Below are 26,943 nucleotides of genomic sequence, written 5' to 3'. Positions count from 1 at the left end.
TTTTTGAACGCCTGAAATATTTTATACCTTTTGTTACATTTGTAAAAACACGTGACTATGAGGAAGGTGAAGGAAGGTCAAGGTACTAAGCTCCATTCTCTACACTGCTCCCCATCCCTATCCCCATCCCATGAGACAAGCTACAGCAATGCTGGTGCAAAGGCTCTGTGGGCTCGAAGGACCATCAAATGCTCTACACCGCACCACAGGAGGGACATGGGTTTCCTGGGGACACTAACTGATTTCCACCCAACTCAACCATGAGTCAAGATGTAAGTTCATCAATGACATGGCAGGCTCTGTTCCAATAACTTCTTCACGTCTTCTCAGACATTCCTCTCAAGGGCCCTCTGGTGGAGGCAATACCATTTTCTACATGGGGAAATGGAGGCTTAAGTAGGACCTAGTCACTTGCCCAAGACCACACACAACAAGGAAGTGGGGTCTACAAAGTACCCCACTTACAAACCAGACCACACATACACACAGGACTTTTTGATAGCTTTTTATTGAAAGACAAAAACATAAAAGCAAGCTGGGAAAGGGGAAATACAAGAACGTGGGGACCCTCCCCCAGATTCTACTCATTCCCATGAACATCAGGGAGAAAGATAGGAACCCAGAAAGGAAAACAAAGGAAATCCCGAACAACCGGGCTAGGGCCTACTCCACACTCAGATCCTCTGTCACGGCCAAGGGCCAGGGAAGGAAGGAGGGACACCCTCTATCTGCCAGATGTCTACTGAGGTCCACCTGCCTGGCCTGCCTCAGGCCTCCAGGAGCTTCCCCAGGAAGCGGAGGTTGAGGATCTTGAGCTGTTCATCAAGGTCCATGCGGACAATGCCGTCCTCACCATCGATGCTCAGCAGTACACCTGTGGCTTCCCGATCCTCACCAAGGATCACCTTTACCTGGAGAGGGGGACATGGAGTCAGGATCCATGTCAACAGCCCCGTGTCTCCACAGCCCCTTGCCCCTCCTTACCTTGTTGTTCTTGGTGGGGGTGATGGGCTCCAGGTGCTCACTGGAGATGCTGACAACTTTCTCACTGTCCTTCAGGTACACAGAGCACATGCCTCCCTGAGGGTGGGGACAGCCTGGTCAGCCTGGCCTGCTTCCAACATAGGACTGATAGTCACACTCAAGACACAGGTTCAGGGCTCATTCTAAGAAGTCACTTTCCCAAGGTGACACAAGGCAGGAAAGGCCAAGGCTGGGCCAGGTTCCAAGGCTGGATGGAGTCTATGGTGTGTGGAGGCAGGGTGACCAGATCAGCAAGGGAAGCACCAGAATGAAGCTTAGGTCAACCAGGAAAACTGCTTCTCAGGCACTTAACCCTTCACATCCCAAACTGGCTTCAGCTGCTTCCCTATACTTGTTCCTCCCTTGTCCCCAGTCAGCATTCTGTACCTTGTCTTGGTCAGCTCTTTCACTGACAACCTCCAGCTAAGGCCTGTCCATAAAACCTCCTGAGAATCTCTCCCACCTCCCTCCCTCCCCTCTCTATTCCTCAAGCCCTGTAGTACAGCCTGAGCTTCCCCCAGGCTTCCAGCCTCCAGTGTCACCACCCCAACCCATCCCTGATAAAGTAACATGATGAATTAATTCCAAAATATATATCTGATCCCTGCTTAGTTTTTTCCATGACCTCCCAGTGTCCTCAGGACACAGTCCACGTTCCCCAGCTGACATGTGCTCTGGCCCTAGCCACTTCTCTGGCTTCATCACAGTCCACCCTGGTTCTTTATGTTCCAGCCACAATGAACATATTTCAACTCCCCCAGATGTGCCAGGCTTTCCCTCACCTCTAGGCCTCTGTGAGTCCCTTCTATCTGGAACACAGTTAGCCCCTACCCCAGCCATTTCTCTGGGCTTACTCCCTATTCTTCAGGTCTCAGTGCAGATGTCTCCTCCAGGAAGTCTTCCCTGAACCCCTCTGGGTTTACATATGTCCTCGTGCCCTCTGGGGCTTCCTGTATCCCAGGTCTGGCCATTCAGGCTGCCAGTGTCAGGGGCATATCTGGGGATATGTCCCACTGGAAAAGTGAGATCCTGAGGGCAGGGCCCGGAGCTCTCTTGGTCTCTGATGCTTGTTTAATTAATTCAACTAACACTTTCTGGAAGGCCAACGATGTGCCAGTTCCTTGTCTAGGAACTGGGACTACTTAGGAATAAAACACAGGATTAGTAATCAAAGAATCACCAGGGCAAACTAAGCCTTTAGGCAGAAGCAGATAACATGAAAAAGAATTACATGGACCTATAAGTAACAGACCTGAATAAATAGCCTAGGTGTTTCCTTGAGGATGAACAGAAGTTAATTAGACAAAGAATGGAAGGAAAAGATTTCTAGACAGAGGAAAATGGTAAGTGAAGGTCCTGAGGCTAGAGGGAACTTGGTGACTGAAAATGGAGAAACCAGTAGTGCTGCTGCAGGCAGAGCCCAGGGGCTGTGGGTACCCAGCACTAAGCTGAAGCCTGGCACAATGGAGCAGTCAGTCTGTGTTACTGAATTGATCTCAGAGGAGCTTGTCATGAAGTTACCATACTCATGGGTGCCAATCACTGTCCCAGGCAGCTGTGACCCCAGTCATGAGCACAACATGGGACAAGGCTGGGATCAGCCTTGTGGAGCCTGCATGCCAAACCCTTCCCCATCTGTTTATCCAGCTATAAATGGGTACTGAGAGACGTGCTTAGACAATTAAAAAGAAAGACAAATAATAACCACAGAGATTGGGAACCCCAAAGGAGAGGATGCCTGCCCATCCACCAGCCTGGGCCCCACTTACCGTGACACTGCGGATGACACCTGTCTGCCCCACCACCTGCGTATCCAGGTAGGTGTCCCGCACCTTCACCTGGATGTCAGTGGTTACCCAGTCACTAGAGTTCTGCTCAATGCCTGAGCCCGGTGTGTGCGGGTTGTAGCCACCAGGAGAGGGGGCTCCAGGTGTCATCGGACTGTAGCCAACAGGGCTTGGGCTTGGGCTAGCCTGTAAGGGATTTAGGAGCAGTGTTGTTGCGAACAGATCACCTGGCATGGATATCATTAAAGGCCTGAGGCCCACCCTAGCCCACCACCTCAAGGGTATGACAGCTGATCAGCACCTGATAGGCCATGGGTGAGGGCGTGGGGTGGTAGCTGGCAGGAGAGTGGGTGTTCTGGTAGCCGGCTGGACTTGGTGCCACCTGGTGGTAGCTCTGGGGGCTGGGGCTGGGCTGGTAGGAGCCTTGTGGAGAGGGAGCAGCATAGGGGGAAAACTGGTCCGTGTTGTACCTGCAGAGACAAGGAGAAAAGGGAGCATTCGTTGGGGCTGGCAAAGAGGTGGTGTCAGAGGGGGGAATTTGGGCAGGGGTTAATTAGGGCTAGCCCCAGTGGACTCACATGGCTGGTGTCCCTGGCGTCTGCGGGTTATACTGTGGGTTAACCTGTGGGGATGAAGGGTCTGGGTAGCCAGGTGTTTGGGGGTTGGGAGTACCCCCATAGGCCTGTGGTGATGGGGTGGGCTCATCGTCGAAGGCATACTCATATTCTTCCTCAGCCCTGTTGGGGAAAGAAGTTTGTTGGGAATGGTGATCACAGCAGTGTAGCAAATGCTTCCAGAACATCATTGCAGCCAGTCAAACTGAGGCAATTTTACCCTCACAGCAGCCTCATCTGGAGGCCTCCATTTCACAGCTGAGGAGACTGGGAGTCAAAGATTAGGCTGCCAGCCCACAGTTACACAACTTGTCACATGACCAAGGTCATACACACTGTCTCCAAACCCAGGTTTTAACCACAGTGTGCTACTGTGGTTAAGCCAGAGAGACTGTTTTGCCATCAGCCATGCCTGCTCCTCACAGACCAGCCTGGGTCTGGAGCAGAGAATTCAGGGTGGGTCATACAGACCTCTCTACTCCCCAGACACCCAGCATAACCACACAGCATATCCCCAGTAGCTCAGGAAAACTTGCCCCCCCAGCTTCTGGTCCTCACCGTGATGGTGTGTTAGGGTTGTTGGGGTCCCAGGCCCCACTCTGGGCAGGAGTGCGGCTGCCATCATGCAGGGGCGTCTGCGAGCCATAATGCGGGGTGCGGCTGCCTGTGAGAAGAGAGATCCTTGTATCCATCAGTTCTGTCCTGTCTTCAGTCATCCCCCCACAGTCACCCCTCCTCCCTCTCTCCTGGGGAGTGCTCACCATCTTGTAGAGGTGTCTGAGAGCCATACATGGGTGTGCGGGAGCCAGAGCCATACATGGGTGTCTGGGAGCCATACATGGGCGTCCGCCCATAAGTCGAGGTCATACCACCCGGGCGCCGTGAACCCCTGTGCATACAGAGAACTAGAGGGGTGAGTAGGGCCTTCTCACCACCTGATAACCCCTTCCATGCCCTGCCCTGGCCCAGCCTTACACTGTGGTGAGACGCTGACGGTCTACAGATATGGTCTGGCAGGTGGAATGCAGCTCCACTCGGGCCGTGGACTCTGTGGCATCCTTCACCACACCAATGTAGCCTGGTGGGGAGCAGGAGGTCAGGCCAGGTAGGGCTCTCCCTCACCATACTCCTCCCCAGGCCTCCATATGGTCTTGAAGATTACCTTTGTAGGGCCCCTGGGAGATGCGCACAGTCTGGCCGATGAGCTCATTGTCTCTCCGCCCCCGGCCCCTGCTCATGCCACCACTGCTGCCACCTGGACTACCAAAGCCACCACGCTGACCTGAGGAGGGAAAGAACGTCACCAATCCCTAGAGCTGTGCCTTCTCCTCGTATCCTTTTTTTCTTTTCTAAGATTTTATTTTGAGAAAGAGGAAAAGATAGGGAAGAAGAGAGGAAAGGAGAGAAACACTGATGTTTGAGGAAAACATCAATTAAATGCTTCTTACATTCCCTCAGGCCCCCAACCAGGGACCTGGCCCACAACCCAGGCATATGCCCTGACCAGGAATTGAACCAGTAACCTTTCACTTTGTGGGATGACACCCAACCAAATGAGCCACACGAGCCAGGGCTTCCCTCACATTCTATGTCCACAGTCACAATACCCTCTTTACCTGCTTAACTCTCCCCCTCCCCTATTGGGTTAGGAGCCTCTTCTAGGCTTTCCCATTATAGCCCTTACCACCCTGGGCTGTCACTGTGGGGTGAGGTCTGGTCTCCAATGGGCTGTGGCCCCATCAGGGCTGAGCCAGCCCAGAGCAGGTGCTCAGTGACAGTGGGCTGAACAACCTTCCTCCCCCATCCCCACATGCAGCCCCAGCCCGACTCCCCCTCACCTCCAGCACTGGGGTGCATGGGGCTGCTGATCCGGGGGCTCATAGGGGCAAAGCCACCCACGGTGAAGTTGGTCACATCTCGGGGCTAGAAGAGGGACAAGAAGTGAACTGGCAGGCAGGGTCTGGGTGACTGACTTGCAGACTCCTGTGCCAAACTGCCTGCCTGCATTTGGGAACATATTCTGCTTGAACCTTCTGGTGGCCATCATTCTCTTCTGGGGACAATGCCTCAATTCCTTTTGGGGAAACTGCCACAACCCCTATGCCATTGTGGGCCTGTTAAACCAGAGGCCCTGGGCAAGGAGTGGGACTAAAATGTGGTAGTCAGGAATGTAAATCCTGTAGTGCAGGAGTGTCAAACTCATTTTTACCAGGGGCTGTATTAGCCTCATGGTTGCCTTCAAAGGGCGAAATGTAAATGCTCCTTAAGTTAAGCAAGAGCTGTTAAGCAAGAGCTCGGTGCTGCTGCTGGGTAGAAACAAGATGCCAGGCCGGATAAAACAAGGTAAAGGGCCGGATTCCACCCGTGGGCCTTGTGTTTGCCACCTGTGCCCTAGCGACACCAAAGCTGCATGCCACGATTTCATCACCCCATTTGCAGGTTCCTAAGGAAACCAACTCCTGGTCCCAAGTACCCAGATCCCAGGCCTGATTTCCTTTCTGATACCTGGTTCTACACAACCTTCCTACAAGTCCTATCCCAAGGTCTTTGCACTTGCTGTTCCTCTGAGATATTCATGGCTCTCCACCCCTTCATTTAGGCTGTGCCCCAATGTCACCACCTCAAAGAGGCCTTTCTTTAACTTCTCTTTTTAAAACAGCAGCCCCATCATTCTCTCTCTCCTATCCTTATCCTTTATAGATCACAGTAGTTTAAAAAGTGGGGGGTGGAGGGTGAGGCTAGGAAAACTTTCAGTATAAATGCCAATTATACATATTCTCTTCAATGCCAACAAGATTCTTTTGGGTTTCCTCATAAACACAAAGAAAGTAATGTAGGATGAAAGTGAAATATATCATATTAACAACTTATTTAAAAATAAATAAGTAAAATAAAGCAGCACCCTGTCCCCATCATTCTCTACCTCCCTTTCCTGTTTTATTTTCCCTCAGTGTTTCTCATCACCCCACACTGCATGTTGTGCCACGTATGGACTTGTCTATCTGTTCACCTCCAAAGTAGCAGCTCTAGAAGAGCAGCTTTGCCTCTCGTTCACTACTGTTCTCCAGTGTCTGGTACCTAACAGATAGGTGCTCAATAAAACCACGTGAAAGAATAAATAATTTGGTGAACAGCTCAGAAACTCAATATACTTTTTTTTTACACTTTGCCAAGGACCTGACACTGACACCTGCCCATTGTTTGTCACTCCTGGGGTCAAGGAAGGCCAGAAAGCTGAGCCAGGTACCCATTAACATAGAGTGCCACCATGCCCACCTCACCTTTGAGCCCCCGGCCAGCACCAGGTGACGTGTCTTGCAGACAAACATGCCCCCATTCTCCACCAGTTTCTTGCAATGCAGAAAGGCAAAGCTACGGAAGAGATGGCGAATCTCGCCCTCCCGACCCTGGAGGAACAAAGACAGTCACTCTCATGGCCATGTGCCACCCCTATTCTTTCAGATAGACCTGATAGGCAACAGCTCATACTTACTGAGTGAGGGCCGTCAATGACCTTAACAATGTCTTTCACATGGATGTTGTTCTGTTCTGAGTCCAGGGCCACAGCAAAGCGGTTGTCCTTCTTCCGGGTCACAGCCTGGTGCCTAACAGTCACCACCTTCCCATACATGTTTAGCACCTATGAAGGGAGAGGGGGGGATACCGAAGGAGCAAGAGTGGAAAAGATGACATGGAATAGGGCTTCCCTAAAGTGAGATGGTCCTTCTTTGTGAAAGCCAGCAGGGGGCTCTTGGGCAGGTGAGGTCAGAGCGCCAACTCCAAGGTACTGGGTCAACCAAAAATATTCCCCATTATTTGGGAGGAGACTCTACCCCCTTGACTGAACATCAGGGATTGGAGAGATGGGCAGAGGAGGAGATACTAACTAAGCTAATGTTTACCCATCACTCTGTACCAAGCAGGCCCCATGCTAAATTCTTCATTTAAAATTTTACTGAAGCTTCCAAACTTCCCTCTGAGATGGATGCTGTCATGATTCCCATCTTACACAGGAGGTATCTCAGGCCCAGAAAGGGCAAGTCAGCAATCCAGGGTAACACAGCACCCAAGTAATAGAGCTGAGATGTGAATCCAAAGTCCAGGGTTCTAAGCACTATGCTGTGTGGCTACCACATCCATGGGGAGGGGATAAGGGGAAGAAAGCACCTGTGGCACCCCACCCTTTAACAAGCACTGAATGTCGGGGTGCATATCTGACCTCAGAGATTCATTTACAACTAATTAAGTAAAGCTGCCATTACCTCCACTTTACAGGGTAAAGAGCTGAGGCAGAGAGGGTAACTGACTTGTTACTTGCTTAATCTCACATGGCCAGTTGTGGGTGACAGAGGCAGGTCTGCAACCCAGAGCAATCTGGGCTCTTGGCCACCATGCTCTGCCACCTCCCAGGATGAGAAGATTGAGAAAAAGAAGCCCCTAAAAGCAAGCCCCGCCACTGAATGCAGCACACACACCTGGAAGGTCTCCCGCTCTAGTCGCACAATGACACCCACTGTCTGGGGATCCAGCTGCACCAGCTCTCCCCATTCGTGCTGGCCCCCAACATCCACACCTGATGCCGTCTCCGAGCAGAGCTGCAGGTCCCGGGGGAGGACTTTCAGCTGCCGGGAGAGGAAGAAGGGTGAAACAGGACCCAAGTGGCTGACCTGCCTTACCTGAGCATTCTCCTCTGGGTATATCTGCTCACCTTTCACCCTTTTGACATACCTCATGCATGGTGAGGTCAGAGAAGAGGATGACAAAGTTTTCTTCTACTCGCACAATTAGGCCTGTGTCGCCCTCAAATCGGCCAGCTATCACCTTCACATGATCCCCCATCTTGAAGTACTTCCTAAGTTCTTGGGCTGGGAATTCCAGCATGTCCTAGAGATCAGGTGTGGGGACAACAAGCAGATGAGGAGGAAGCTGCCACAAATCACTTGCCCCATCCATCTTCAGAATCCATTCCAGTTCCCAGAAAAGACCCTGGCCAAGATCACTCCAGGCTCACACCACCCAACCGAAGACCACCTTAGCCACCAGGACAATCCTCAGACTGCCCCAAAGACAGCTGACCTCAGACAGAACATCAGCCTAGACCCTTCACCCCACAAAGAGCCAGTCTGTCCCCCAGACATGACACCAGACTAGAGAGACATCATCTCAGACCCACTGGAGACAGTCTCACCTTAGACACACCATGCTAGCCTAGACAAACCCTCACACTCACACTCTCTCTCTCACACACACACACATACCCTAAGGAAACTAAACCCAGTAGCCACTTCAGATTACTCATGGTTACATCATCACCCCCTCAACCCAGTACATATGGGGAGGCCAGTAGGGTACCCACCTTTAGGTCCTCGTGCTTGGGCATGATGGTGATTTTGTTGCCATCCACACTGAGAATCTTGCCCTGCAGGTTGATGAGCTCACCCTCACAAACCTCCACATTGTCCCCAGGTTGGAAGTTGTGCTCCCGTTCCTTCCCTGCAGGGTCAGACATGGGGCTGATTTGGGGGCTGCCTGCCACGGGCCATCTGCTCCTCCTTGGCCTAAGTTACAGCTAAGAACAAATACCTGTGCTCTCAGTCACCACCTCCAGGTCAATGCCCTCTGGCTGGTCCTCAAACTTCTCCAGCTCAGAGAGTGTGGGCTTCACACCTTCTGTGATCTGAGCCCCAAGAGACAAGGGGAAGAGGAGGTAGACAAAGGTCAGTGTCACAGCCCAGCTGAGTGGCTAAAGAGACAGGGAGTACCACTGCCCTAGGGACACTAGTGACTTGAGAATTACCCAGTACAGACCCAGATAACCCGCTACTCTTGGCTCAGGATACAGGAGGGAAAACTTGGCCTCCCCATTCCCCACTGCCATTAGCATGAACCCCTCCGGGACCCTCACCACAGCAGACATGGCAAAGCTCTTAAACAGAAAACCCTTCCGGCTGTAGCGGTTCCCCTCGAAGATGAGGAAGTCACCATCAGAGGCAACATCGCCCCCCAGGGACCTGGGATTTTGTGAGGGAGAGAAAATTGGAAGGGTATGTTAAGAAGAGGATCTGGATTTTAATTAAAAAAATATTTTTTTTTAAAGAGAGAATCTGCTGCACCTGCCTCCTTCGCTGGCAAGAGGGGCAGAAGGCCTCAAGGTGACTGATCCATCCCATTCTAACACACACCCTCTTGGCAGAGGGACCTCTCAGAGCCCAAAGGAGGGGCCCACTGACCCCACCTCCCTGCACTCCCATGCCCCTTCCTTGCTTTATTTTCAACACAGTACATGTCACCCTTCAATGAACTACTGTTTGATTCATCTCCCTAACCAAGATGGCAGTCCAGAGGGGCAGGGACTTATCTTTTCTCACTCTTTTGCCTGTAAGTGTCTGCACATCATAGACATAGTCAATACTAGTTGGACAAAGTATCGGAGTTAACATTCACAGAGCACTCAGTCCCTGCCTGGCTTAGATACATACCACCTCACTGACTCCTCCCCAAAGCCTGTGACATCAGTGATATGAGGAAATGAGGCTTGAAGAAGGCATACCACACAGCCCAACTACAAGTCTGAGAGTCAGGATTCAAACACAGGTGGAGGGACTCCCAAGCCTGTGCAATTTCTTCTGGCTCTGCATGTGGGGTGGGACCACTTAGTTCCTGCCCCATGCTTCTATAGTGGGGAGGGAAAGCCTCCCCCATTCCCCAAAAGGGAAATGCAAGGAAGAGCTGCTCACTCAAATGTTTTCTCATTCACATGGTGAATCTGGGAGACAGACCAGCATACTCTGCTGGGCATGTTAGGGCAATGTTGCCTCAGCTCACTTGGGGGTAGGGAAGGGTCACTCTGGTTTGTTCTCTGCTTCACAGTAAGGGGTGGTCCAGTCGGGTAGAGACCAGTGGTGTAAATGGGCCCAATTCGGGCATAGAAGGCGTTAGTCAAAAGGCACATTCTGCAATCTAGACAATGATAAACTGTCTGGCTGACTCCCAATGGGTACCAGAACAAGACCAGAGGAAAAGTGTCACTGGCAAATCTTATTTCTCTACCTCCTCCTCTCTTGTCCTTCCTGTTGAAAATCCTGGTAGGCTTGGAATGCTGGAATCCCTAAGCTACTCTGATTTCTATCCAGCTGGGGAAATTGAGGGAGACATACAGAGGGAAAGGAGCTCTATACCTGCATCTTGGTTGCCCAGGCATCAGATCAGGGAGAAACTTTATAAAGCCTGACATATTGATAAATCCCTTTTCAATATTGATATCATTAATCACGCTTACTACATGCAAAGTGATATTTTGGGCACAAATACATATTAATTCATTCAATTCTCGCTACAATCTGAGGAAACCGGGGCTGTCATTACCAATCTTTGTAAGCAGAGGAAACTGAGGCATGGGAGTGTTAAGTAACATAGTTGAGGCTATACTGACAGCTAACCACTCACAAACTAAACCTGTCAAGGTTTCATTTCTGTGAGGGAAACTGTAAAGGCACATTCTGCACCATAGCTCTGGGGACTCAATCCAGCCAGTCCCCAAGGACACTCACCTGATCTTCTCAGCATCAAACAGCCTCTGTGGAGGTCGTTTAAACTTCTTCCTTTTGGCAAACCAGTCTTTCTATGGAGAAAAAGGGGCATGGGTGGGAAAGATGGGGGAGGAGGGCTTGACCAGCAGCTGGGATAAAGCATTCCTCTCCCACACACATCCCCATGGTACCAAGCTCATGCGGGCCTTGATGCGGTCGTAGTCAATGCGTGGAATCATCTTCAGAGAGATGGTGTTTTGGCTGGGCTCCACATAATCCACCTGAAAAGGACAGGTGAGTGGTCAGGAAGGGGCCTGTCCCTCTATCCCTGACCCCAGACACAGGAAAGGCAGAGAGATACCAGAAAGGGTAAGGGAAAGAGGGTGACGGGTAAAAAATCTGACAGCTAAGCTAACAACTCCCAAATTCTCTCTCCAGCCTGTCTCCCCATTAACTCTGAAACTGACTATTCATTGCCTGCTTGACACCTCAACTTGGATGCCTAAAAGGTCCCTCCAACTAGCACAACCACAACTAACCTCCTGATTTCCCCCAAACCTGCTGTCTCTCAATCTCTTCCCACTCCATTCTTCCTTCTGCTCAGGCACACCTGGGAGTCATTCTTTTTTTTTTATTGCTCTTTATTGCTCTTTTTTTATTGCTCTTTTTGAGAAGAAGGGAGAGAAACATCAATTTGTTGTTCCACTTATTTATGAATTCATTGGATGCTTCTTATATGTGCCCTGACCAAAGACCAAACCCACAACCTTGGCCTATTGGGACAATTCTCTAACCAATTGAGCTAGCCAGCCAGGGCAACCTAGGAGTCCTTCTTTACTCATTTCTCTTTTACCTCTACATCCAATCTGTCAGCAAATCCTGTCAGCTGTGCTTTCAAAAACTCTTAATCTTTTTCCCGTCCTCTGACACTCCAACCTTAGTCCTATCCCACCATCACTGGCCACCTTTACCAAAGCACCAGTGGTCTGTCTCTTTGCTGGTCTCCCTGCTTCTGTGGTTCCATACTGTCTATTTAAGGGTTTCTCAGCCAGGTAATTCTTTGTTGTGGGTGGTTTCCCCTACATTGTAGAATGTTAGCAGCATTCCTGGCATCTACCCACTAGACAGAATCAACTCTCCAGCTGAAAAAAACAAAAATGTTTCCATGCATTGCTAAATATTCCCTGAGTGCAACATCCCCTCTGCTTCAGAACCAGTCACCACAGTAATCCTGTTAAAATCAAAGTCATACTTCTCATCTTACTCCAGTAAAAGCTGAAGTCCAATGGTGGGCCTCCCTGAGCTCATGTCCTGCCACTCTGCCTCCACTAGAGACAGTTCTATCTCACATGCTGTTCCTTCTGTCACAATATGCTTCCCCAGTAACTCCACATGGCTCACTCTCTCTCTGTCTTCAAATCTTGACTCATATGCTGCTTTCATAACACACAGAAGACGGTCATCCATTTCCTGTGTGCTCACAACAAAACCCAAGCTCTGCTTTGCCTAATCTGAGTGGGGTGCTGCTCTCTGCACTATAAAGGGGGCTGGGAAAGTCAAAAGGAGAGGAAAAAAGAGAGGAGCAAAAGTGTGAACATGGGTCCTGACCCCCTCAGCCACCCCACCCCACCCCCAGTCACCTGTGCGATGTCATCCTTATAGATGCCCCGCTTGAGGCGGACCCACGATTTTGGTTTCAGGTTGGCCACCTCCTTCACCACTTTGAGCACATCCGTCATCTCCTTGATGGGCACCATCTGCTGGTTCCAGTACCCAAGCCGCAGGTTGCCCACGCCCTCAATGGCTTGCTTCACATGGGTCTGCTTGTAGGCCTCCACATAGATGTAGCCCTTCACATGCTCTGGTGCTACTACCGACTTAATCTGCAGGGGCTATAGGGCCAAGCCCATGAAAGGAGACAGTGAGACACAACTGCTAATAACAACAACAATGCCACCTCAGCAGTATCTCTTCCAGGAATTCATTCCACAGAAATATGTCGGCTCAATGACACAGACACAAGGATGTTCACTGCAGAGTTACATATTATAGCAAACAAACAAGACTACAAAATTGTAAACGCCCCCAAAAAAGGGATTTGTTAAAATATGGCTTAACTGTATCATGAAATGTAACAGGTAAAGCAACAATGAGATGAATCTATGCAGTGACGCAGAAAAGAAAGCCAACATATATTATGTGTACAAAGCAACTAGAACCAAAGAAAGCTGGAAGGGCTATACTAATAGCAGACAGAGCAGATTTAAGACAAAAACTGCTACCCAAGATAAAAAAGGACATTTTATAATAATAAAAGGGTCAACCCATCAAAAAGGCATAAGGTTATAAATGTATGTGAACCTAACAACAAAACCTCAAAATACATGAAGAAGGAACAACTATAAAGGACAAAGGACAAAACCAAGGTGGGGTAGAAGCAGGGGAAGGACGTGGGGATGGCTGGGGTGGGGCAGGGAGTGGTGGGGGTAGACGCAGACAACTATACTTGAACAATAAAATAATTAAATAAAAACCAAAAAATACATGAAGAATTAACAGAAATGAAGGGAGAAACTGACAATTCACTAATAATAATCAGAGGCTACAATATCCCATGTTTGACAATGGACTGAACAACAAGCAGAAGATCAAGGAGGAAACAGAACACTTTAGCAACACTATAAACACTATGGAGCCCTAACAGACATCTGTACAGAACACTCTTTCAAACAACAGCAGAATGACATTTCTCTCACAGGCACACTGAACACTCCCTAGGAAAAACCAAAGGTTAGGCCATAAAACAAGCCTCAATAAATGTAAAAGGAATTACATCATATATATATATTCTCCAAACCCATGAAATTAAATTAGAAATCAGTAACAGAAGGTAATTTAGGAAATTCACCAATATGTGAAACACTCAGTTTTTTTTTTTTTTTTACCAGTCACCTTTTATTCAGTGTTAATTAGGGTATGAAGGATTCAGGTTGCTGGGCAAAGGTCATGATCAGGCATCTGGAGTGTACCCTTCAACTGGGCCCTCCTCACTGGTACTTGTGGTACCACTCAAGTGACCAATGGATTGAAGAGGAAATTACAAGAGGAATTAGAAAATATTTTGAGATGAATGAAAACAAAAACACATATACTAAGATAAAACTTATTATAATGTGCCCTGGCTGGTGTGCCTCAGTGGACTGAGTGCTAGCCTATGAACCAAAGGGTTGTCAGTTCGATTCCCAGTCAGAGCACATCCCTGGGTTGTGGGCCAGGTACCCAGTAGGGGGCACATGAAAGGCAACCACACACTGATGTTTCTCTCTCTCTCTCTCTCTCCCTCTATAAAAATAAATAAAATATTTTAAAAAAACTTATTATAATGTGAAGATAGTAATGCTCAGAAGTTTACAGCTGTAAATGCCAACTTAAAAAGGAAAAAAATCTCAAATCAATAACCTAACCTTCCACCATTAAGAAACTAGAAAAAAGGAAACAAAACCCAAAGCAAGCAGAAGGAAAGAAATAATAAAGATCAGTATGGAAACAAATGAAATGCAAAATAGAAAAACAACAAGAGAAGTCCATTACAACCAACTGTTAGTTCTTTAGGAAAAATTAACAGATTTGACAAACCTTTACCAGAATAACCAAGAGAAAAAAGAGAAGACTCAAATTACTAAAATCAGGAATGAAAGAAAGGACATTACTACCATTCTTACAGAATAACAAGGCAATACCAGGTATAACTACCTGCCAACAAATGAGATAACCTAAATGAAATGAATGTTCTCATAAAAAGATAAACTACTAAAAGTAACTCAAAAAGAATCTGAAAAGACAAGCAAGAAGTAAGGATATTGAATTAGTAATAAAAAAAACCTTCCACACAAACACAAAAAGCGCAGAACTAGATAGCTTCGCTGGTGATTCTACCAAATATTTAAATAATTAACAACAATCCTTCACAAAACTCTTTTTAGAAAACAGGGAAACATTTCCCAATTCATCCTATGAATCCAGTATTACCCTGATATCAAAACCAAAGACATCGTAAGAACACTACAAATCATTATCTCTTCTGAATACAAATGCAAAAATCTTTAATAAAACAGTAGAGCACCAAATTCTATACCACTTAAAAAGGATAATACACCATGATCATCAATTTATGAAATGTGAAGACTTCCAGCCAAGATGGAGGCGTAGGTAGAAATGCTTTGCCTCATCAGACAACCAAAAGAAGGACAACCAATTTAAAAACAAAAAAACACCAGAACTGAGAGAAAATCAAACTGTACAGAAGTCTGACAACCAAGGAGTTAAAGAAGAAACATTCATCCAGGGACGGAGATAAGTGTGGGCGGAAAGGACTCACAGCAAGGTGACAGCTGGAGGACCAGGTGAGGCGGTGGCTGGTGAAGCAGGCGGTCCCACACTTGCGTGTGGATAAACCCAGAGGAACAACTGGGGAACCAGACAGACCACAAACCCCAGGGTTCCAGCATGGGGAAATAAAAGCCTCAAAACCTCTGACTGAAAAAACCTGTGGGGGCTGAGGTAGCAGGAGAAACTCCCAGCACAGAAGAGTCCACTGGAGAAATCCACAGGATCCTAAAAAGTACACAAACCCACCCACCCAAGAATCAGCACCAGAAGGGTCCAATTTGCTTGTGAGTAGCAGAGGAAATGACTGAAAGCCAGCAAAGAGCTGAACAAGCAGTACTGTTCCCTCTTGGACACCTCCCTCACATACAGCCCCACAATGCAGCAACCAGGGTTGCCCCGCCCTGACCAATACCTAAGACTCCACCCCTTACAACGTAACAGGCGTCAGAGATCCCCCTCAAAAAAAAGCCCAAATGAAAGAACAAATCAAAGCTCCAGAAAAAATCCAACTAAGCCACAAAGAGATAGCCAACCTAACAGATGCACAGTTCAAAACAATGCTAATCAGGATGCTCAGAGAAATAGGTGAGTATGGTCGCAAAACAGAGAAAAAAGTAAAGGCTCTGAAAAGTGAAATAAAGAAAAATGTACAGGGAACCAACAGTGAAGGGAAGGAAACCAGGACTCAGTCAACAACTTAAAACAGAGGGAAGAAATAAACATTCAACCATAACAGAATGAAGAAACAAGAATTCAAAAATAGGAGAGGCTTAGGAACCTCCAGGACAACTTGAAACATTCCAACATCTGAATCATAGGGGTCTCAGAAGGAGAAGAAAAAGAGCAACAAATTGAGAACTTATTTGAAAGCATAATGAAGGAGAACTTTGTCAATCTGGCCAAGGAAATAGATTTCCAGGAAGTTCAGGAAACTCAGAGAATCTCAAAGAATTTGGACCCAGGGAAGCACACACCAAAGCACATCATCATTACATTAGCCAAGATTAAAAATAAGGAGAGAATCTCAAAAGCAGCAAGAAAAAAGGAGATAGTTACCTACAGATGAGTTCCCATAAGACTATCAGCTGATTTCTCAAAAGAAACCTTATAGTCAAGAAGGGGCTGGAAAGATGCATTCACAGCCATGAAAGGCAAGGACCTCCATCCAAGATTACTCTATCTAGCAAAGCTATCATTTAGAATGGGAGGGCAGATAAAGTGCTTCCCAGATAAGATCAAGTTAAAGGCATTCATCATCACCAAGCCTTTGTTATATGAAATGTTAAAGGGATTTATCTAAGAAAAAAAAGATAAAAACTATGAACATTAAAATGACAACAAACTCACAACTATCAACAACCAAACCTAAACAAAACAGAAATAAGAACACACTAAGCAAACAGCTAGAACAGGAACAGAATCACAGAAATGGAGATCACATGGAGGGTCATGGGGGAGGGGGACGGGAGGAGAATGGGGGAAAAGATAAAGGGAATAAGTAGCATAACTGGTAGGTAGAAACTAGACAGGGGAAGGTTAAGAACAGTACAGGAAATGTAGAAGCCAAAGAACTTGTAGGTATAACCAATGAACATGAACTAAGGGTGGGGGAATGCAGGTGATGGGGTGTGCAGGGCAGAGGGGATTAAAGGGGAACAATGGGACAATTGTAATAGATAATAAAATATATATTAAAAAAACACAAAAATAATAATCAGTCATAATTCAAACAGGTCACTAGATTTTAGCCCAGGGCACAATGCAGAGGTCTGTGCACACTTAAAATCATAATCTGCAAGCCCTACAACTATCCACTTGGCCCCACTGACATAGGCCTACTGCTTCAGCAGGTAAAAGCAATGCACTCAGCTAAACACAAATCATATAAAGTAAGAAAGTTACCACCCAGTATGCAGTTAATAGTAGCCCCATGTTTCACAAATTCTGAGGACACCCTTCACAAGGTTTACCCTGGTTTCAAAACTGGGAATTACATCTACTGAACACAAGCTGCTAGACATGTCCTGAGCTATTTAAACCTAATGATGCTGAGGCGCAGACAAGCAAGGGCTCTAGAGAGGGAAAGTGGTTTGATCAAGGTCACACAGTTAGGAAGTGGCAGGTACACTTCAAACCCTGGCGGTCTGAACCTATGATCTTAGTGCAGCATTTGCTGCCTTGCAGGCAGGTGGCATTACTTCGTGTTTTGTGTGCTGAGTGAGCCCTGAGCAGGCAGGGATCAGCTCTGGCACAGTCACCACTGTATTCTCAGCATCTCCCAGTGCAGGGACCAGGGCAGAGGAGGGGCTCAGCACACATTTGACTGTGTGAAAGAGAAGGAAGGAATTCTCCTACAGATAGGCCTGTTCCCTGACCCCCCAGCCAAACTGTCCTATTGTCGGACTTCCTTCAAAACAATAAGAGAGTGACAGCTACTGAACAGGGTTGGTAAATAGGCACAGCTCACTCTCACATAGAAAAGGCTCAGGAAGCTGGATGATGGTTGACTTCCAGAGGGCTATAGGGACTTGGGAACCCAGCCAGACATGGAGAAAGACCAAAGACAACACCTCTGATAGGCACAGAAGAAAGCCTCAGTCCAGGGAGTGGTTGTTTTCTAGCTGAAACAGCTCTCTTAATAGTCAGTGGCACCCTTGAACCTACCCACTCCCTCCCTCTGGGCTCTGGCCAGTCCCCAAGCTACCTGCCTAGACTTACCGTGTCTGTGAACTGGTAGGCAATGAACTTGCGCATCAAGGAAATGGCTGTGGCCCGTTCCTCCCCAATCTGGAAAACAGGCAGACTTAAGAGATATGAAATGGAGGGCAGGACACATGAAAGGGGGCAGGAGATAAAAAGACACAGACTCATCAAGCAAGAAAAAGTAGGAGAGGAACATGAGAGGGAGAGATACAGTGAGAGGGATGACCAGCAAGAAAAATGAAGGTGGGACACAGTAAGGGGGAGGAAAGATAGAAGGATGGAGAGGCAGAAAAAGGATGGATGACTGAGGCTGATAGGCCAAGATGACCCAGGGGAGACACATGAACAGTTCTCCCAGAGGAAGCCACCTCCCTCTCCCGCCTGCCTCCCCCAGGCCATGAGGCCGGAACACACACCTTACATTTGACAGTCCACAGATTTGGATCCCTAGGCGGGAGAGAAAAGAAAGCCCTTTAGTGAAACTGTCTTCTCATCATGAAACATTCAAATAATCACACCCATCTTTCTTCCTCTTGTTCCATACTCTCTCCCTTCTCCATCCTTCCATATATAAGCAGAAGGAAGGAAAGAAAATAGTGCCATCTTGCCCCTCCCTCCTCTCCCTTCTCATCCACCATTGTGCTTAGGTGACTGTGTCCTGATTTATTTCATGGAATGACCCGCATGAACACATAACTCTGGTACAGTACAAAAGTCCCATCTCAGCACTCCTGTCCCACCCCCTTACTTGACTCCTGGGAGCAGCTGCTGCTGAGTGATGTCATCAGAGAGTTCATCAGATCCTCCATACACCCTGGAGAGAGATGGGCAGTTGGGAAGGAGAGGTGAAGCTCTGTCAGATCCCTGACCCTTCCCTCAAACGGTTCCCCACCCACCCATCCCATGTGCTTACGTCTCTCCCACAGATGACTTGGCATATTTCTTCATGTAATACTCGCCTAGTTCTTCTTCTCGCTGGTCCCTGGAGTGGGGGGGGGGGGGGGGGGGGGGGAATAAACATGAATTGAAGGTTGAGGAGAGGAGGTGGGTTGACCTGCCCCCGAACCTCCCCACGGGAACCAGTCTCACCACTTTTCCCTGCCCTGCTTACCTCCAGAGGTTCTGTAGGCGGCGAGCCCCAGAACGGTCTTCATCCAGGACAACATTATCGATATTGGAGGCTGCAGAAAAAATGGGCAGATGGGGTGAGTAAGGGGAGGTAAAGAGCAAGGGTCTGGAGAAAGTGGTGGGGCTAAGAGTACTAGAGGTGGGCCCTGGGGAGGAGACACCTCACTGCAAACCCGTATCTCTCACCCTCTCTGTCCTGCTCAGGTTTCTGCTTCTCATGGAAAGACTTGGGGATGGGGCCCTGCCCATGGGAACATCCAGCTGTTCCCCATCTCATAGCCACCGTCTAAGCACACCTGAACTCCATCCCATCCCACACATCCCTGCCCCCCACAAAGTTCACACACATACATACACACACACTTTCCCAGGCCAACCAATGCTGGAGGCCTGGCCCCAGAACCCTCTGACTCTGGATCTTAACATGAATCAGAGACTCCAGGGCTGGACAGGGATCAGGATAAGGGAGGGTGCCAAGGGCAGGAAGGAGGAGATGCCAAGATATGGGAGGAGGGTTGGGAAATCACATTTTTCAGATTCTTACCTTCAATCTCTTCTACTTGGAGGAAGAGGAGGAGGAGGTGGTGGTGGTGGTGGTGGTGGTGGTGGTGGGCGAGGGCAGACAAAGTATGAGCCAAATTATAGCAGCAAAATCAACCAATGGGTTGGGGGAAGGGGAAGGGAAGGACACAGTAAGGTTGAAAATCAAAAGTAAAGGCCAGGCACTAGGTGTTTGGGGGAGAAGCCGAAATGTATGAGGTGCACAAAACGGAAAATAACAGGGAAGGGGGCACTGGCCCAGGAAGTGGGGGTATCTTGGGACAGAGCACACCCACCCTACAACCCCCAGAAGGGATTTATTGGGGCCCTGGGATCCCAGAGTCCTCTCCCCATAATACCTACCACCCTACAGCCCCTGCCCCCCCAACTCATGGGCCTCAAAGGAAAAGGGTATAGCATTGATCTCTCTGGCAAGGACAGAAAGAAGCAAGGTGAGAAGGGTGGGGATTGGGGTGGTACAGGGTATGGGGGTGCAGGACAGGCTCTCAAGACCCTCTGGGTCACATCCCCCAGTGGTCTTCCAGAGGCAGGCCCACACACACCTTTCTCTAGGATGTCCTCTGCTCCATCCTCCCACTGGTCCTCATCCTCATACTCATCATCCACATCTGAAACAAGAAGATCAAGTGGTTAGGAGCAGCAGGGGCAAAGGGTCCTCGTGATAACAGCTTCCAGGAAACCTCCTCTGGGGGCTGGACACAACAAACCCCCACTTTACAGATCAGGAGACTGAAGCTCAGACAGGTGAGGTTCTTACCTGGGGCCACAGAGCTGCTCCAAGCAGCAGGGTCAAGTCTCCTGTGCAGATCCACCTGGCTCTAAATCACCCCTCCTTGCAATGCCACCCACAGATGCATCTTAGAAAACAACATCTCAACAAGCAAGCAGAAAAGTTCCCTCTCAACTATCAAGCAAAGGCAGATACATAGATTTTGTGGGGTTTTTTAAACAGGGTTCGAAGTTGGTTGGTTTTATTATCATTCTCTTAACATTAATAATGGCTAACACTTATTGAAATCGTACAATGTATCTATGGCCTCACCACCCAGTAGCCATCCAACCTCATCTGAAATCATACTGTGTCCTGCCTTGTCCTGAGTACTTGCCACAGATTGCCACTGAATCTTCCTGGCAACGCTACAAGAGGTATCATCATTGTTCCAACTTTACAGCAAGGCCTTTGAAGCCCAGAGAGGTTATCTAACTTGTCCAAAGACTCTCAGCTGGTACTTGAGTGGCAGCCTGGCCCCCAGCGTCCATGCACTTAACCTCTTCACTATGTTACAAATACCCTTAAAAAAAAAAAAAAGATTTTATTTCTTTTTAGAGAGAGGAGAAGGGAAGGAGAAAGAGAGGGAAAGAAACATCAATGTGTGGTTGCCTCTCAGCAGTCCCCTGCTGGGAACCTGACCCACAACCCAGGCATATGCCCTGACTGGGACTTGAACCAGCGATCCTTTGGCTCACACGCCGGTACTCAATACACTGAGCCACACCAGCCAGGGCACAAATACCCTCTTGTATGCATCAAGTATACACTAAAAATTCTACTCTGACTGGTGTTGCTCAGTTGGTCAGGTGCCACCCTACAGAGCAAAATACCGCCGGTTCAATTTCCAGTCAGGGCACATGGCTGGGCTATGGGTTTAATACCCAGATGGGGGTGCACAAAAGGCAGCAGATCAATGTTTTTCTCACATCAATGTTTCTCTCCCTCTCTTTCTCCCTTCCTTCCCCTTTCTCTAAAATTAATAAGTAAAATCTTTAAAATATACATATATACATGCTAAAAACTTAGACAATACTGATACTATCACATGATGAAAAACTTCAAAGTGTATACATAATGTTAAATGTACAAGAAAGTCTCCCCACCATTTCTAACGCCACCATCCTAGTTTTCTTTTCCAGAGGCACCTCTGTGACTTCTTGTCCAGAAATAATCTATGCATATACAAAAATGGATATAAACCTTCCACCACTGTTCACTCTAAGCCTCTGTACAATGTAAAATTTATTTTAAAACTGTGCAGAGGCTTACAGATTTCAGAGAGAGGAAAGAGGGAGGAGAGAGAAATAGGAAGAGAGAGAAAAACACTGATTTGTTGTTCCACTTATGCATTCATCACCATATGTGCCCTGACTGGGATCAAACCCACAACCTTGGCATATCCGGATGATACTCTAACCAACTGAGCTACCTGGTCAGGGCACAATTTTTAACACTGTTCTCTACTATCCTCTTTTTCTAAGCAGTAACACTAGCGTGGAGGTCTTTGTACCAACACATGCCTCATAAGCTATCTGATTTCTGTCCCATAATTCATTTTACCAGGCCATATCATCAATGAACATTTAGGTCACCAACATTTGCAACTGCAAAGAGGATTGCAGCAAGTGTCTTTGTCCTCATGTCTTTATGTACCTGTGTGAGTCTAATTGCAGGGCAAATTCCTAAAGAGGAATTGCTGGATCAAAGGGTCCCTGCATGTTAAGTGTTAATGGGTACTGCCATACACATATCCTTTCAACAGGCAGTGCCCAATAACACCCCCGTCACCAACACATGGGTGTCCCCAGTGGATCACATCTTGGTCAGATGGCATATGAGTATTATCCATCTCTTCCCTTGATCTGGGCCCATCTGCTATCTAAGTCCTTTTAGCTAAGCAAGGACTCCCTGCCCCTCAGCCTTTGAGAAAGGGCCAAAGCTCTGTGAGAACCAGGGATACCGAGAGCATCTCCTGGCCCCTTTGTTCTGTTCTTCCCTGGGTAAGAGGATCCCTAGAAAATGGAGGATGGTGTTTCAAGTCACTCCCCTTTACAGGGGTGTGGGAAAAACAAGCACTCTCACACATGACTGGTGGGAGCATCAACTAGTGTAACCTTTTCAGGGGCCAGTATTTGGCCACAGATATCAAAAGCTCTAAAAACATATGCCTCCTTTTTGCACAGCAGCTTGACTTGAAGGGATTTACCAGGTAGAAAATCTGTAAGGCACATGTTAGATTTAAAAAAAAAAAATCTTCCTGCCTGGCTGGTGTGGCTCAGTGGATTGAGGACAGGCTGCAAACCAAAGGGTTGCTGGTTCAATTTCCAGTCAGGGCACATACCTGGGTTGTGGGCCAGGTCCCCAATGGGGGACATGTGAGAGGCAACCACACTGATGTTTCTCTCCCTCTCTTTCTCCCTCCCTTCCCCCTCTCTAAAAAAATAAATAAAATCTTAAAAAAAAAAAAAACCCTTTGTTTTCACTAATCTCTCATTGAAATTTAGCATTTCCATCAATTATGAATACTGACGATAAAGTACAGTAGTGTTAGCAGTGAAATCTGATATTTTCTTAGCACAGTACAGCTGCAGATATCTTTGCTACTTCAAAATTAGTTCCCTACTAGCTGTCCCTCCACTAAACGTCATTTAAATATGTTCATAAAGAAGCATATCTATCACAATGTTCTTTTAATATTTTGATACTGTGTTTTAATATAACTGTTCTTTGGAATCCTATGTATTTCATCTCACACATTTCAGAACATGACTCTGAGACGGGGGTCCACAGACTTTACCAGACTGCAAAAGAGGCCACAGAAATGGTTAAGAACCGTAGTCTACATAATAACTTGCATATGTGTAACTAAATATATATGAAGATGTTCACGGCAGTGCTGTTTAAAATAGTGAAAAAATATGAACAACTTCAATGTCCAACAAGAGACTGGTTAAATAATGGAACACTATGCAGCCACTGGAAAAAAAATAGCTATTTTGATGGTAATGATGACAGCAGCTAACATATATATTACACACTTAGGTACCACAAGTTTTTCAGATAACTTTCACATGAATTAACTCATTTAACCTAAACTATCTATGTTATGTCCACCTCCATAAGCATTGAGTAAGAAATGCAGTTTATAGAACAGTAGGTATAACACAGGCCTATATAATGTAAATTAATAGCCACCTTGCCATCTAAGGGCCTACTCTATGCTGGGCATTACACTTTGGGTTGCCATCAGTCTAATGTGTTTTACATGCATGGTCCTCCAAATCCTGAAATTACTCCAGCTAAAGTAGGAAGAACTGTTTGTCCCCCTTGTAAAAAGAGCAGAACCAGACCAGGAGGGACCCAAATATGTCAGCCTCCACTACTTTGTCCTGTTGTCTACTTCTAGGTCATCTGAGCTTTCCATGACAAGCACGAGTTTGTTTTTTAAAGGATAATAATGGTATTGTGAGTATGTGTTTTAAAAGAACCCATCTTTTAGAAATATATATACAGAAATACTTTGGGGTAAAATTATGTATTTGGGATTTGCTTCAACATCACCCACTGCTGGGTAGGAGTGAGAAGCAATAAGCAAAATGAGTTGGTATAAGCTGTTAACTGTTGACACAAGGCGATAATGGAACACGAGTGCTCCACATACTACCCTACTATTATGTGTTTAACATTTACCATAATTTTTTTAAGTGCATTCAAGAAATGGAACTGAAGGAGGAAATCCAGCTTCTGCTCAGCATTCGCCAGCCCTGTGACATACCAGCCTCATCCAGAATGAAGCCACCATGGCGGGGTTTCTTGGGAGGCCGGTCGTCATCTTCCTCCTCTTCTTCCTCATCATATTCTTCCTCTTCTTCCTCCTCCTCTTCTTCCTCAGGCTCTTCCTCCTTCTCACTGCCTGCTGCACTCCGCCGCTCCTCCTCCACCTGCAGGGTCAGATAGGGATGGGACACCAGAGTCCTGTACCCCAAAATCCAAACACTAATCTTTCTACTCCCAAACCTAACTTCAACCCACTCTGCTCTGTGTGTGCACTCCTTCAGCCCTGGCCAAGTCTCTGTGGTAGCCATCCTATAACAGTGAGAGCACCACTATCCACGCAACCAACATGTGGGAGCTGATCTGGACTCCTCCTTCCACTAGACCTTCTTGCTAGCCTCTGCCTAGCCTTTAAATCTGATAGCTCCATGAGGTATGGCTCTTGGCCCTTGTCTCTCTGCACTCTACAACTCCCAGGCCATCACACCCACTCCCTTGACTGTGAAAGACATCTCAGTAGCAATAACTCCATTATCTCCGCTTCTAGTCCTCAGTGCTCAAGGTCATTAACCACCCCTTGCTGCTAATTCTGTAGACATTCTTTGGTTGGTCCTTACCTACAAGACATCTCACACCATTCCCTCCCACGCAAATGTTCTTCCCTTGGCATCTGTCACATCATGCTCTCCTGGCGTTTCTCCAACTGCTCCTCCACAGGTTTTTCTTACTCAGCTCACCCCTCAAACACTGGCTTCAATCACCAGGGCTCAGCCAAGGGCCCACTTTGCTTCTCTCTCCATTCATACTCTCCCTGGCCATTTTATTGGGTTAGCCAAAAAGCCCGTTTAGTTTTTTTCCATAAAATAAAAGACACAGTTTTCATTTTCACCAACAACTTTATTGATTTGGATATTTTGAATATGTTGGCTATCTCCCACTATCGGCTTCCAGTGGGTAGAGGCCAGGGGTGTTGCTAAACATCTTCCAATGCATAAGACAGCCTCACAGTAAAGAATTCTTTGGCCAAAATGTCTATAGTACCAAAATACTTCACAAATCCCTTTGACACGTTCGATCAGTCACAGCACCTTCTCCATACACTGCACAAATCTTTGTTGGCGTACAGCTGCAGTTTTACCTTTCTCGAAATAATAAAGCATAAGCCAAAAATGTCACATATTTTCTTCCATCTTCAATATTAAGATGGCTACACAAAAATCCACCAATTTTTATTTTTCTTAAATGCACGCTGATATGACAGCTGTCACAGTACAATCCAACAAAATTGTTCGAAAGAAGTTAAAGACAACTACAGCCTACTTAGAGTCACTGTATGGAAAAAATGACTTTTGGGCCAACCCAATATTTTTCTGGAATGCCTGGACATAACTAAAAATAAAAACTAGTAATGAGTGCTTACTATATTGCTAGGTCTTTAACTTAAACACATCACGTCTTATCTAACTGTACCTGGGGCATCCCTGGCCTTCGGCAGCACCTGTCTCTCTGCTTGACTTGGGTTTGCCTACTTCTCTCTCCTGACAGCCTGGAAGCTCCCAGAGGCCAGAGCCCATTCTGATCTCTTCCAATCTCCCACAGGGGTCTTTCTGCCCCGGTCCTGCCCCCGGACGCAAGGCCTCCCGCGGCGTCCCAGCCACAGACCTCGGCCTCCTCGCCGTCACTGCTGCGCTCGCTGTCCTCCTCCTCAGAGAAGTTGCTGTCCTCGCTGTCCGACATCTGCTCTTGCAGAAAAAAAACGGCGGTCTCACCGCACGTCCCAATTCCGAACCCCACCCGGAGCCTCAGTTTCCTCGCCCGTACTCGGAAAGAAAACCCTCTCAGAGCACTTCCGGCAGTCTCATTCTGGCAACCGTGAACTCGAAAAAAGACCCCCTAACGCCACCTGCTCACCTCCAGAATCCTTAAATCCGGTCTCTACACCACCCTGGCTCCCGGGGACCCCCAGGTCTGCTTCGTCAGCGTCCACCCCACTCCTCACCGCTCTGATCCCTCCTCCGCCCTCAGAGCCAGCTGCGATTCACACGACGCCTGACTGGGACTGACGTGACCTCTCGCGAGAACCTGCCGTTGGCCTTGCCTAACGCGAGATTTCCGCGGCTCCTGATACAGACAGAAAGCAAGACGCGTTGCTGGACTGCCATCAGGAGAGTGGCGCGGCACTCTTAATTCCAAACCTGGAACCGACATTTTGGAAGAGTCAAATGGTGGGGAAAGTTATTCCCTCTAGGAGCCGGTCTTTTCTAGCCGAAATAAGTGCTTGAATTTAGTCCAGACCGCTAACGCGGCATGCCATGCCATGAGGAGGCAGGGAATTAGCAAAAAAGTCATACTTTAGTGTATAGATAGCCTAAAAAATATTCCCTAGGAAATTTTGCAGACGAGGAAAGTGAAATCAGAATAAACTAACTGGAAAATGACACACCCAAGATTCCTCCCCAAGTTTCGGTGACTCCAAAGCCCTTGTCCCCAAGTTGATTAAATGTGAATATATGTATTACTACCATAATTATTTGTTAGAGATGGCAAAAAAAAAAAAAAAAAAAACAGCCAGGCCTGTGGGAGAGACATGAACAATTAACGTGATGGGGAAAAAAATTCTGAAGCTTTAGAACACATTGCTAATTCTCCCATAAGCATTGAGA

The 26,943-nt window shown here is 47.4% G+C and overlaps 1 protein-coding gene across 6 annotated transcripts; it reads right to left on the bottom strand.

Annotated features, from left to right (window-relative positions):
• Positions 1–489: 489 nt before the first annotated feature.
• On the bottom strand, positions 490–26,345 carry SUPT5H (SPT5 homolog, DSIF elongation factor subunit). 6 transcript variants are annotated; one of them, XM_036011835.1, is made up of 31 exons: positions 26,280–26,345; positions 25,943–26,020; positions 24,772–24,774; positions 24,282–24,441; positions 20,277–20,342; positions 19,718–19,729; positions 19,157–19,226; positions 18,959–19,027; positions 18,794–18,859; positions 18,462–18,492; positions 18,061–18,129; positions 12,594–12,845; positions 11,145–11,234; positions 10,975–11,045; positions 9,330–9,435; positions 9,008–9,101; positions 8,781–8,917; positions 8,153–8,308; positions 7,900–8,046; positions 6,918–7,064; positions 6,706–6,831; positions 5,263–5,347; positions 4,587–4,706; positions 4,400–4,502; positions 4,186–4,313; positions 3,983–4,088; positions 3,389–3,547; positions 3,112–3,280; positions 2,793–2,996; positions 985–1,080; positions 490–911 (listed from the first exon to the last, which is right to left on the bottom strand). In XM_036011835.1, the coding sequence occupies exons 2-31, from the start codon at positions 26,015–26,017 to the stop codon at positions 768–770; spliced, it is 3,261 nt and encodes a 1,086-aa protein (XP_035867728.1). In that variant the 5' UTR covers positions 26,018–26,020; positions 26,280–26,345; the 3' UTR covers positions 490–767. The 6 variants fall into 6 exon arrangements, with proteins under 6 accessions (XP_035867728.1, XP_035867726.1, XP_035867724.1 ...); XM_036011833.1 differs by lacking the exon at positions 24,772–24,774 and having other exon boundaries at positions 24,282–24,442; positions 25,941–26,020; XM_036011831.1 differs by lacking the exon at positions 24,772–24,774 and having other exon boundaries at positions 24,282–24,447.
• Positions 26,346–26,943: the final 598 nt, after the last annotated feature.

The sequence above is a fragment of the Phyllostomus discolor genome, chromosome 12 (assembly GCF_004126475.2).
Source record: "Phyllostomus discolor isolate MPI-MPIP mPhyDis1 chromosome 12, mPhyDis1.pri.v3, whole genome shotgun sequence".
In the NCBI taxonomy this organism is placed as follows: Eukaryota; Metazoa; Chordata; class Mammalia; order Chiroptera; family Phyllostomidae; genus Phyllostomus; species Phyllostomus discolor.
The sequence above is the reverse complement of the archived record's forward strand: the minus strand, read 5'-3'. Positions and strand labels throughout refer to the sequence as shown.

Coding starts and splice junctions, on each gene's coding strand:
- SUPT5H (XM_036011831.1), bottom strand. CDS start 26,017: ATGTCGGACAGCGAGGACAGCAACTTCTCTGAGGAGGAGGACAGCGAG. Junction 18,130..18,461: donor TGTGGACTGTCAAATGTAAG/GTGTGTGTTCCG, acceptor CCTGTTTTCCAG/ATTGGGGAGGAACGGGCCAC. Junction 6,832..6,917: donor TCATTGACGGCCCTCACTCA/GTAAGTATGAGC, acceptor TTGTTCCTCCAG/GGTCGGGAGGGCGAGATTCG.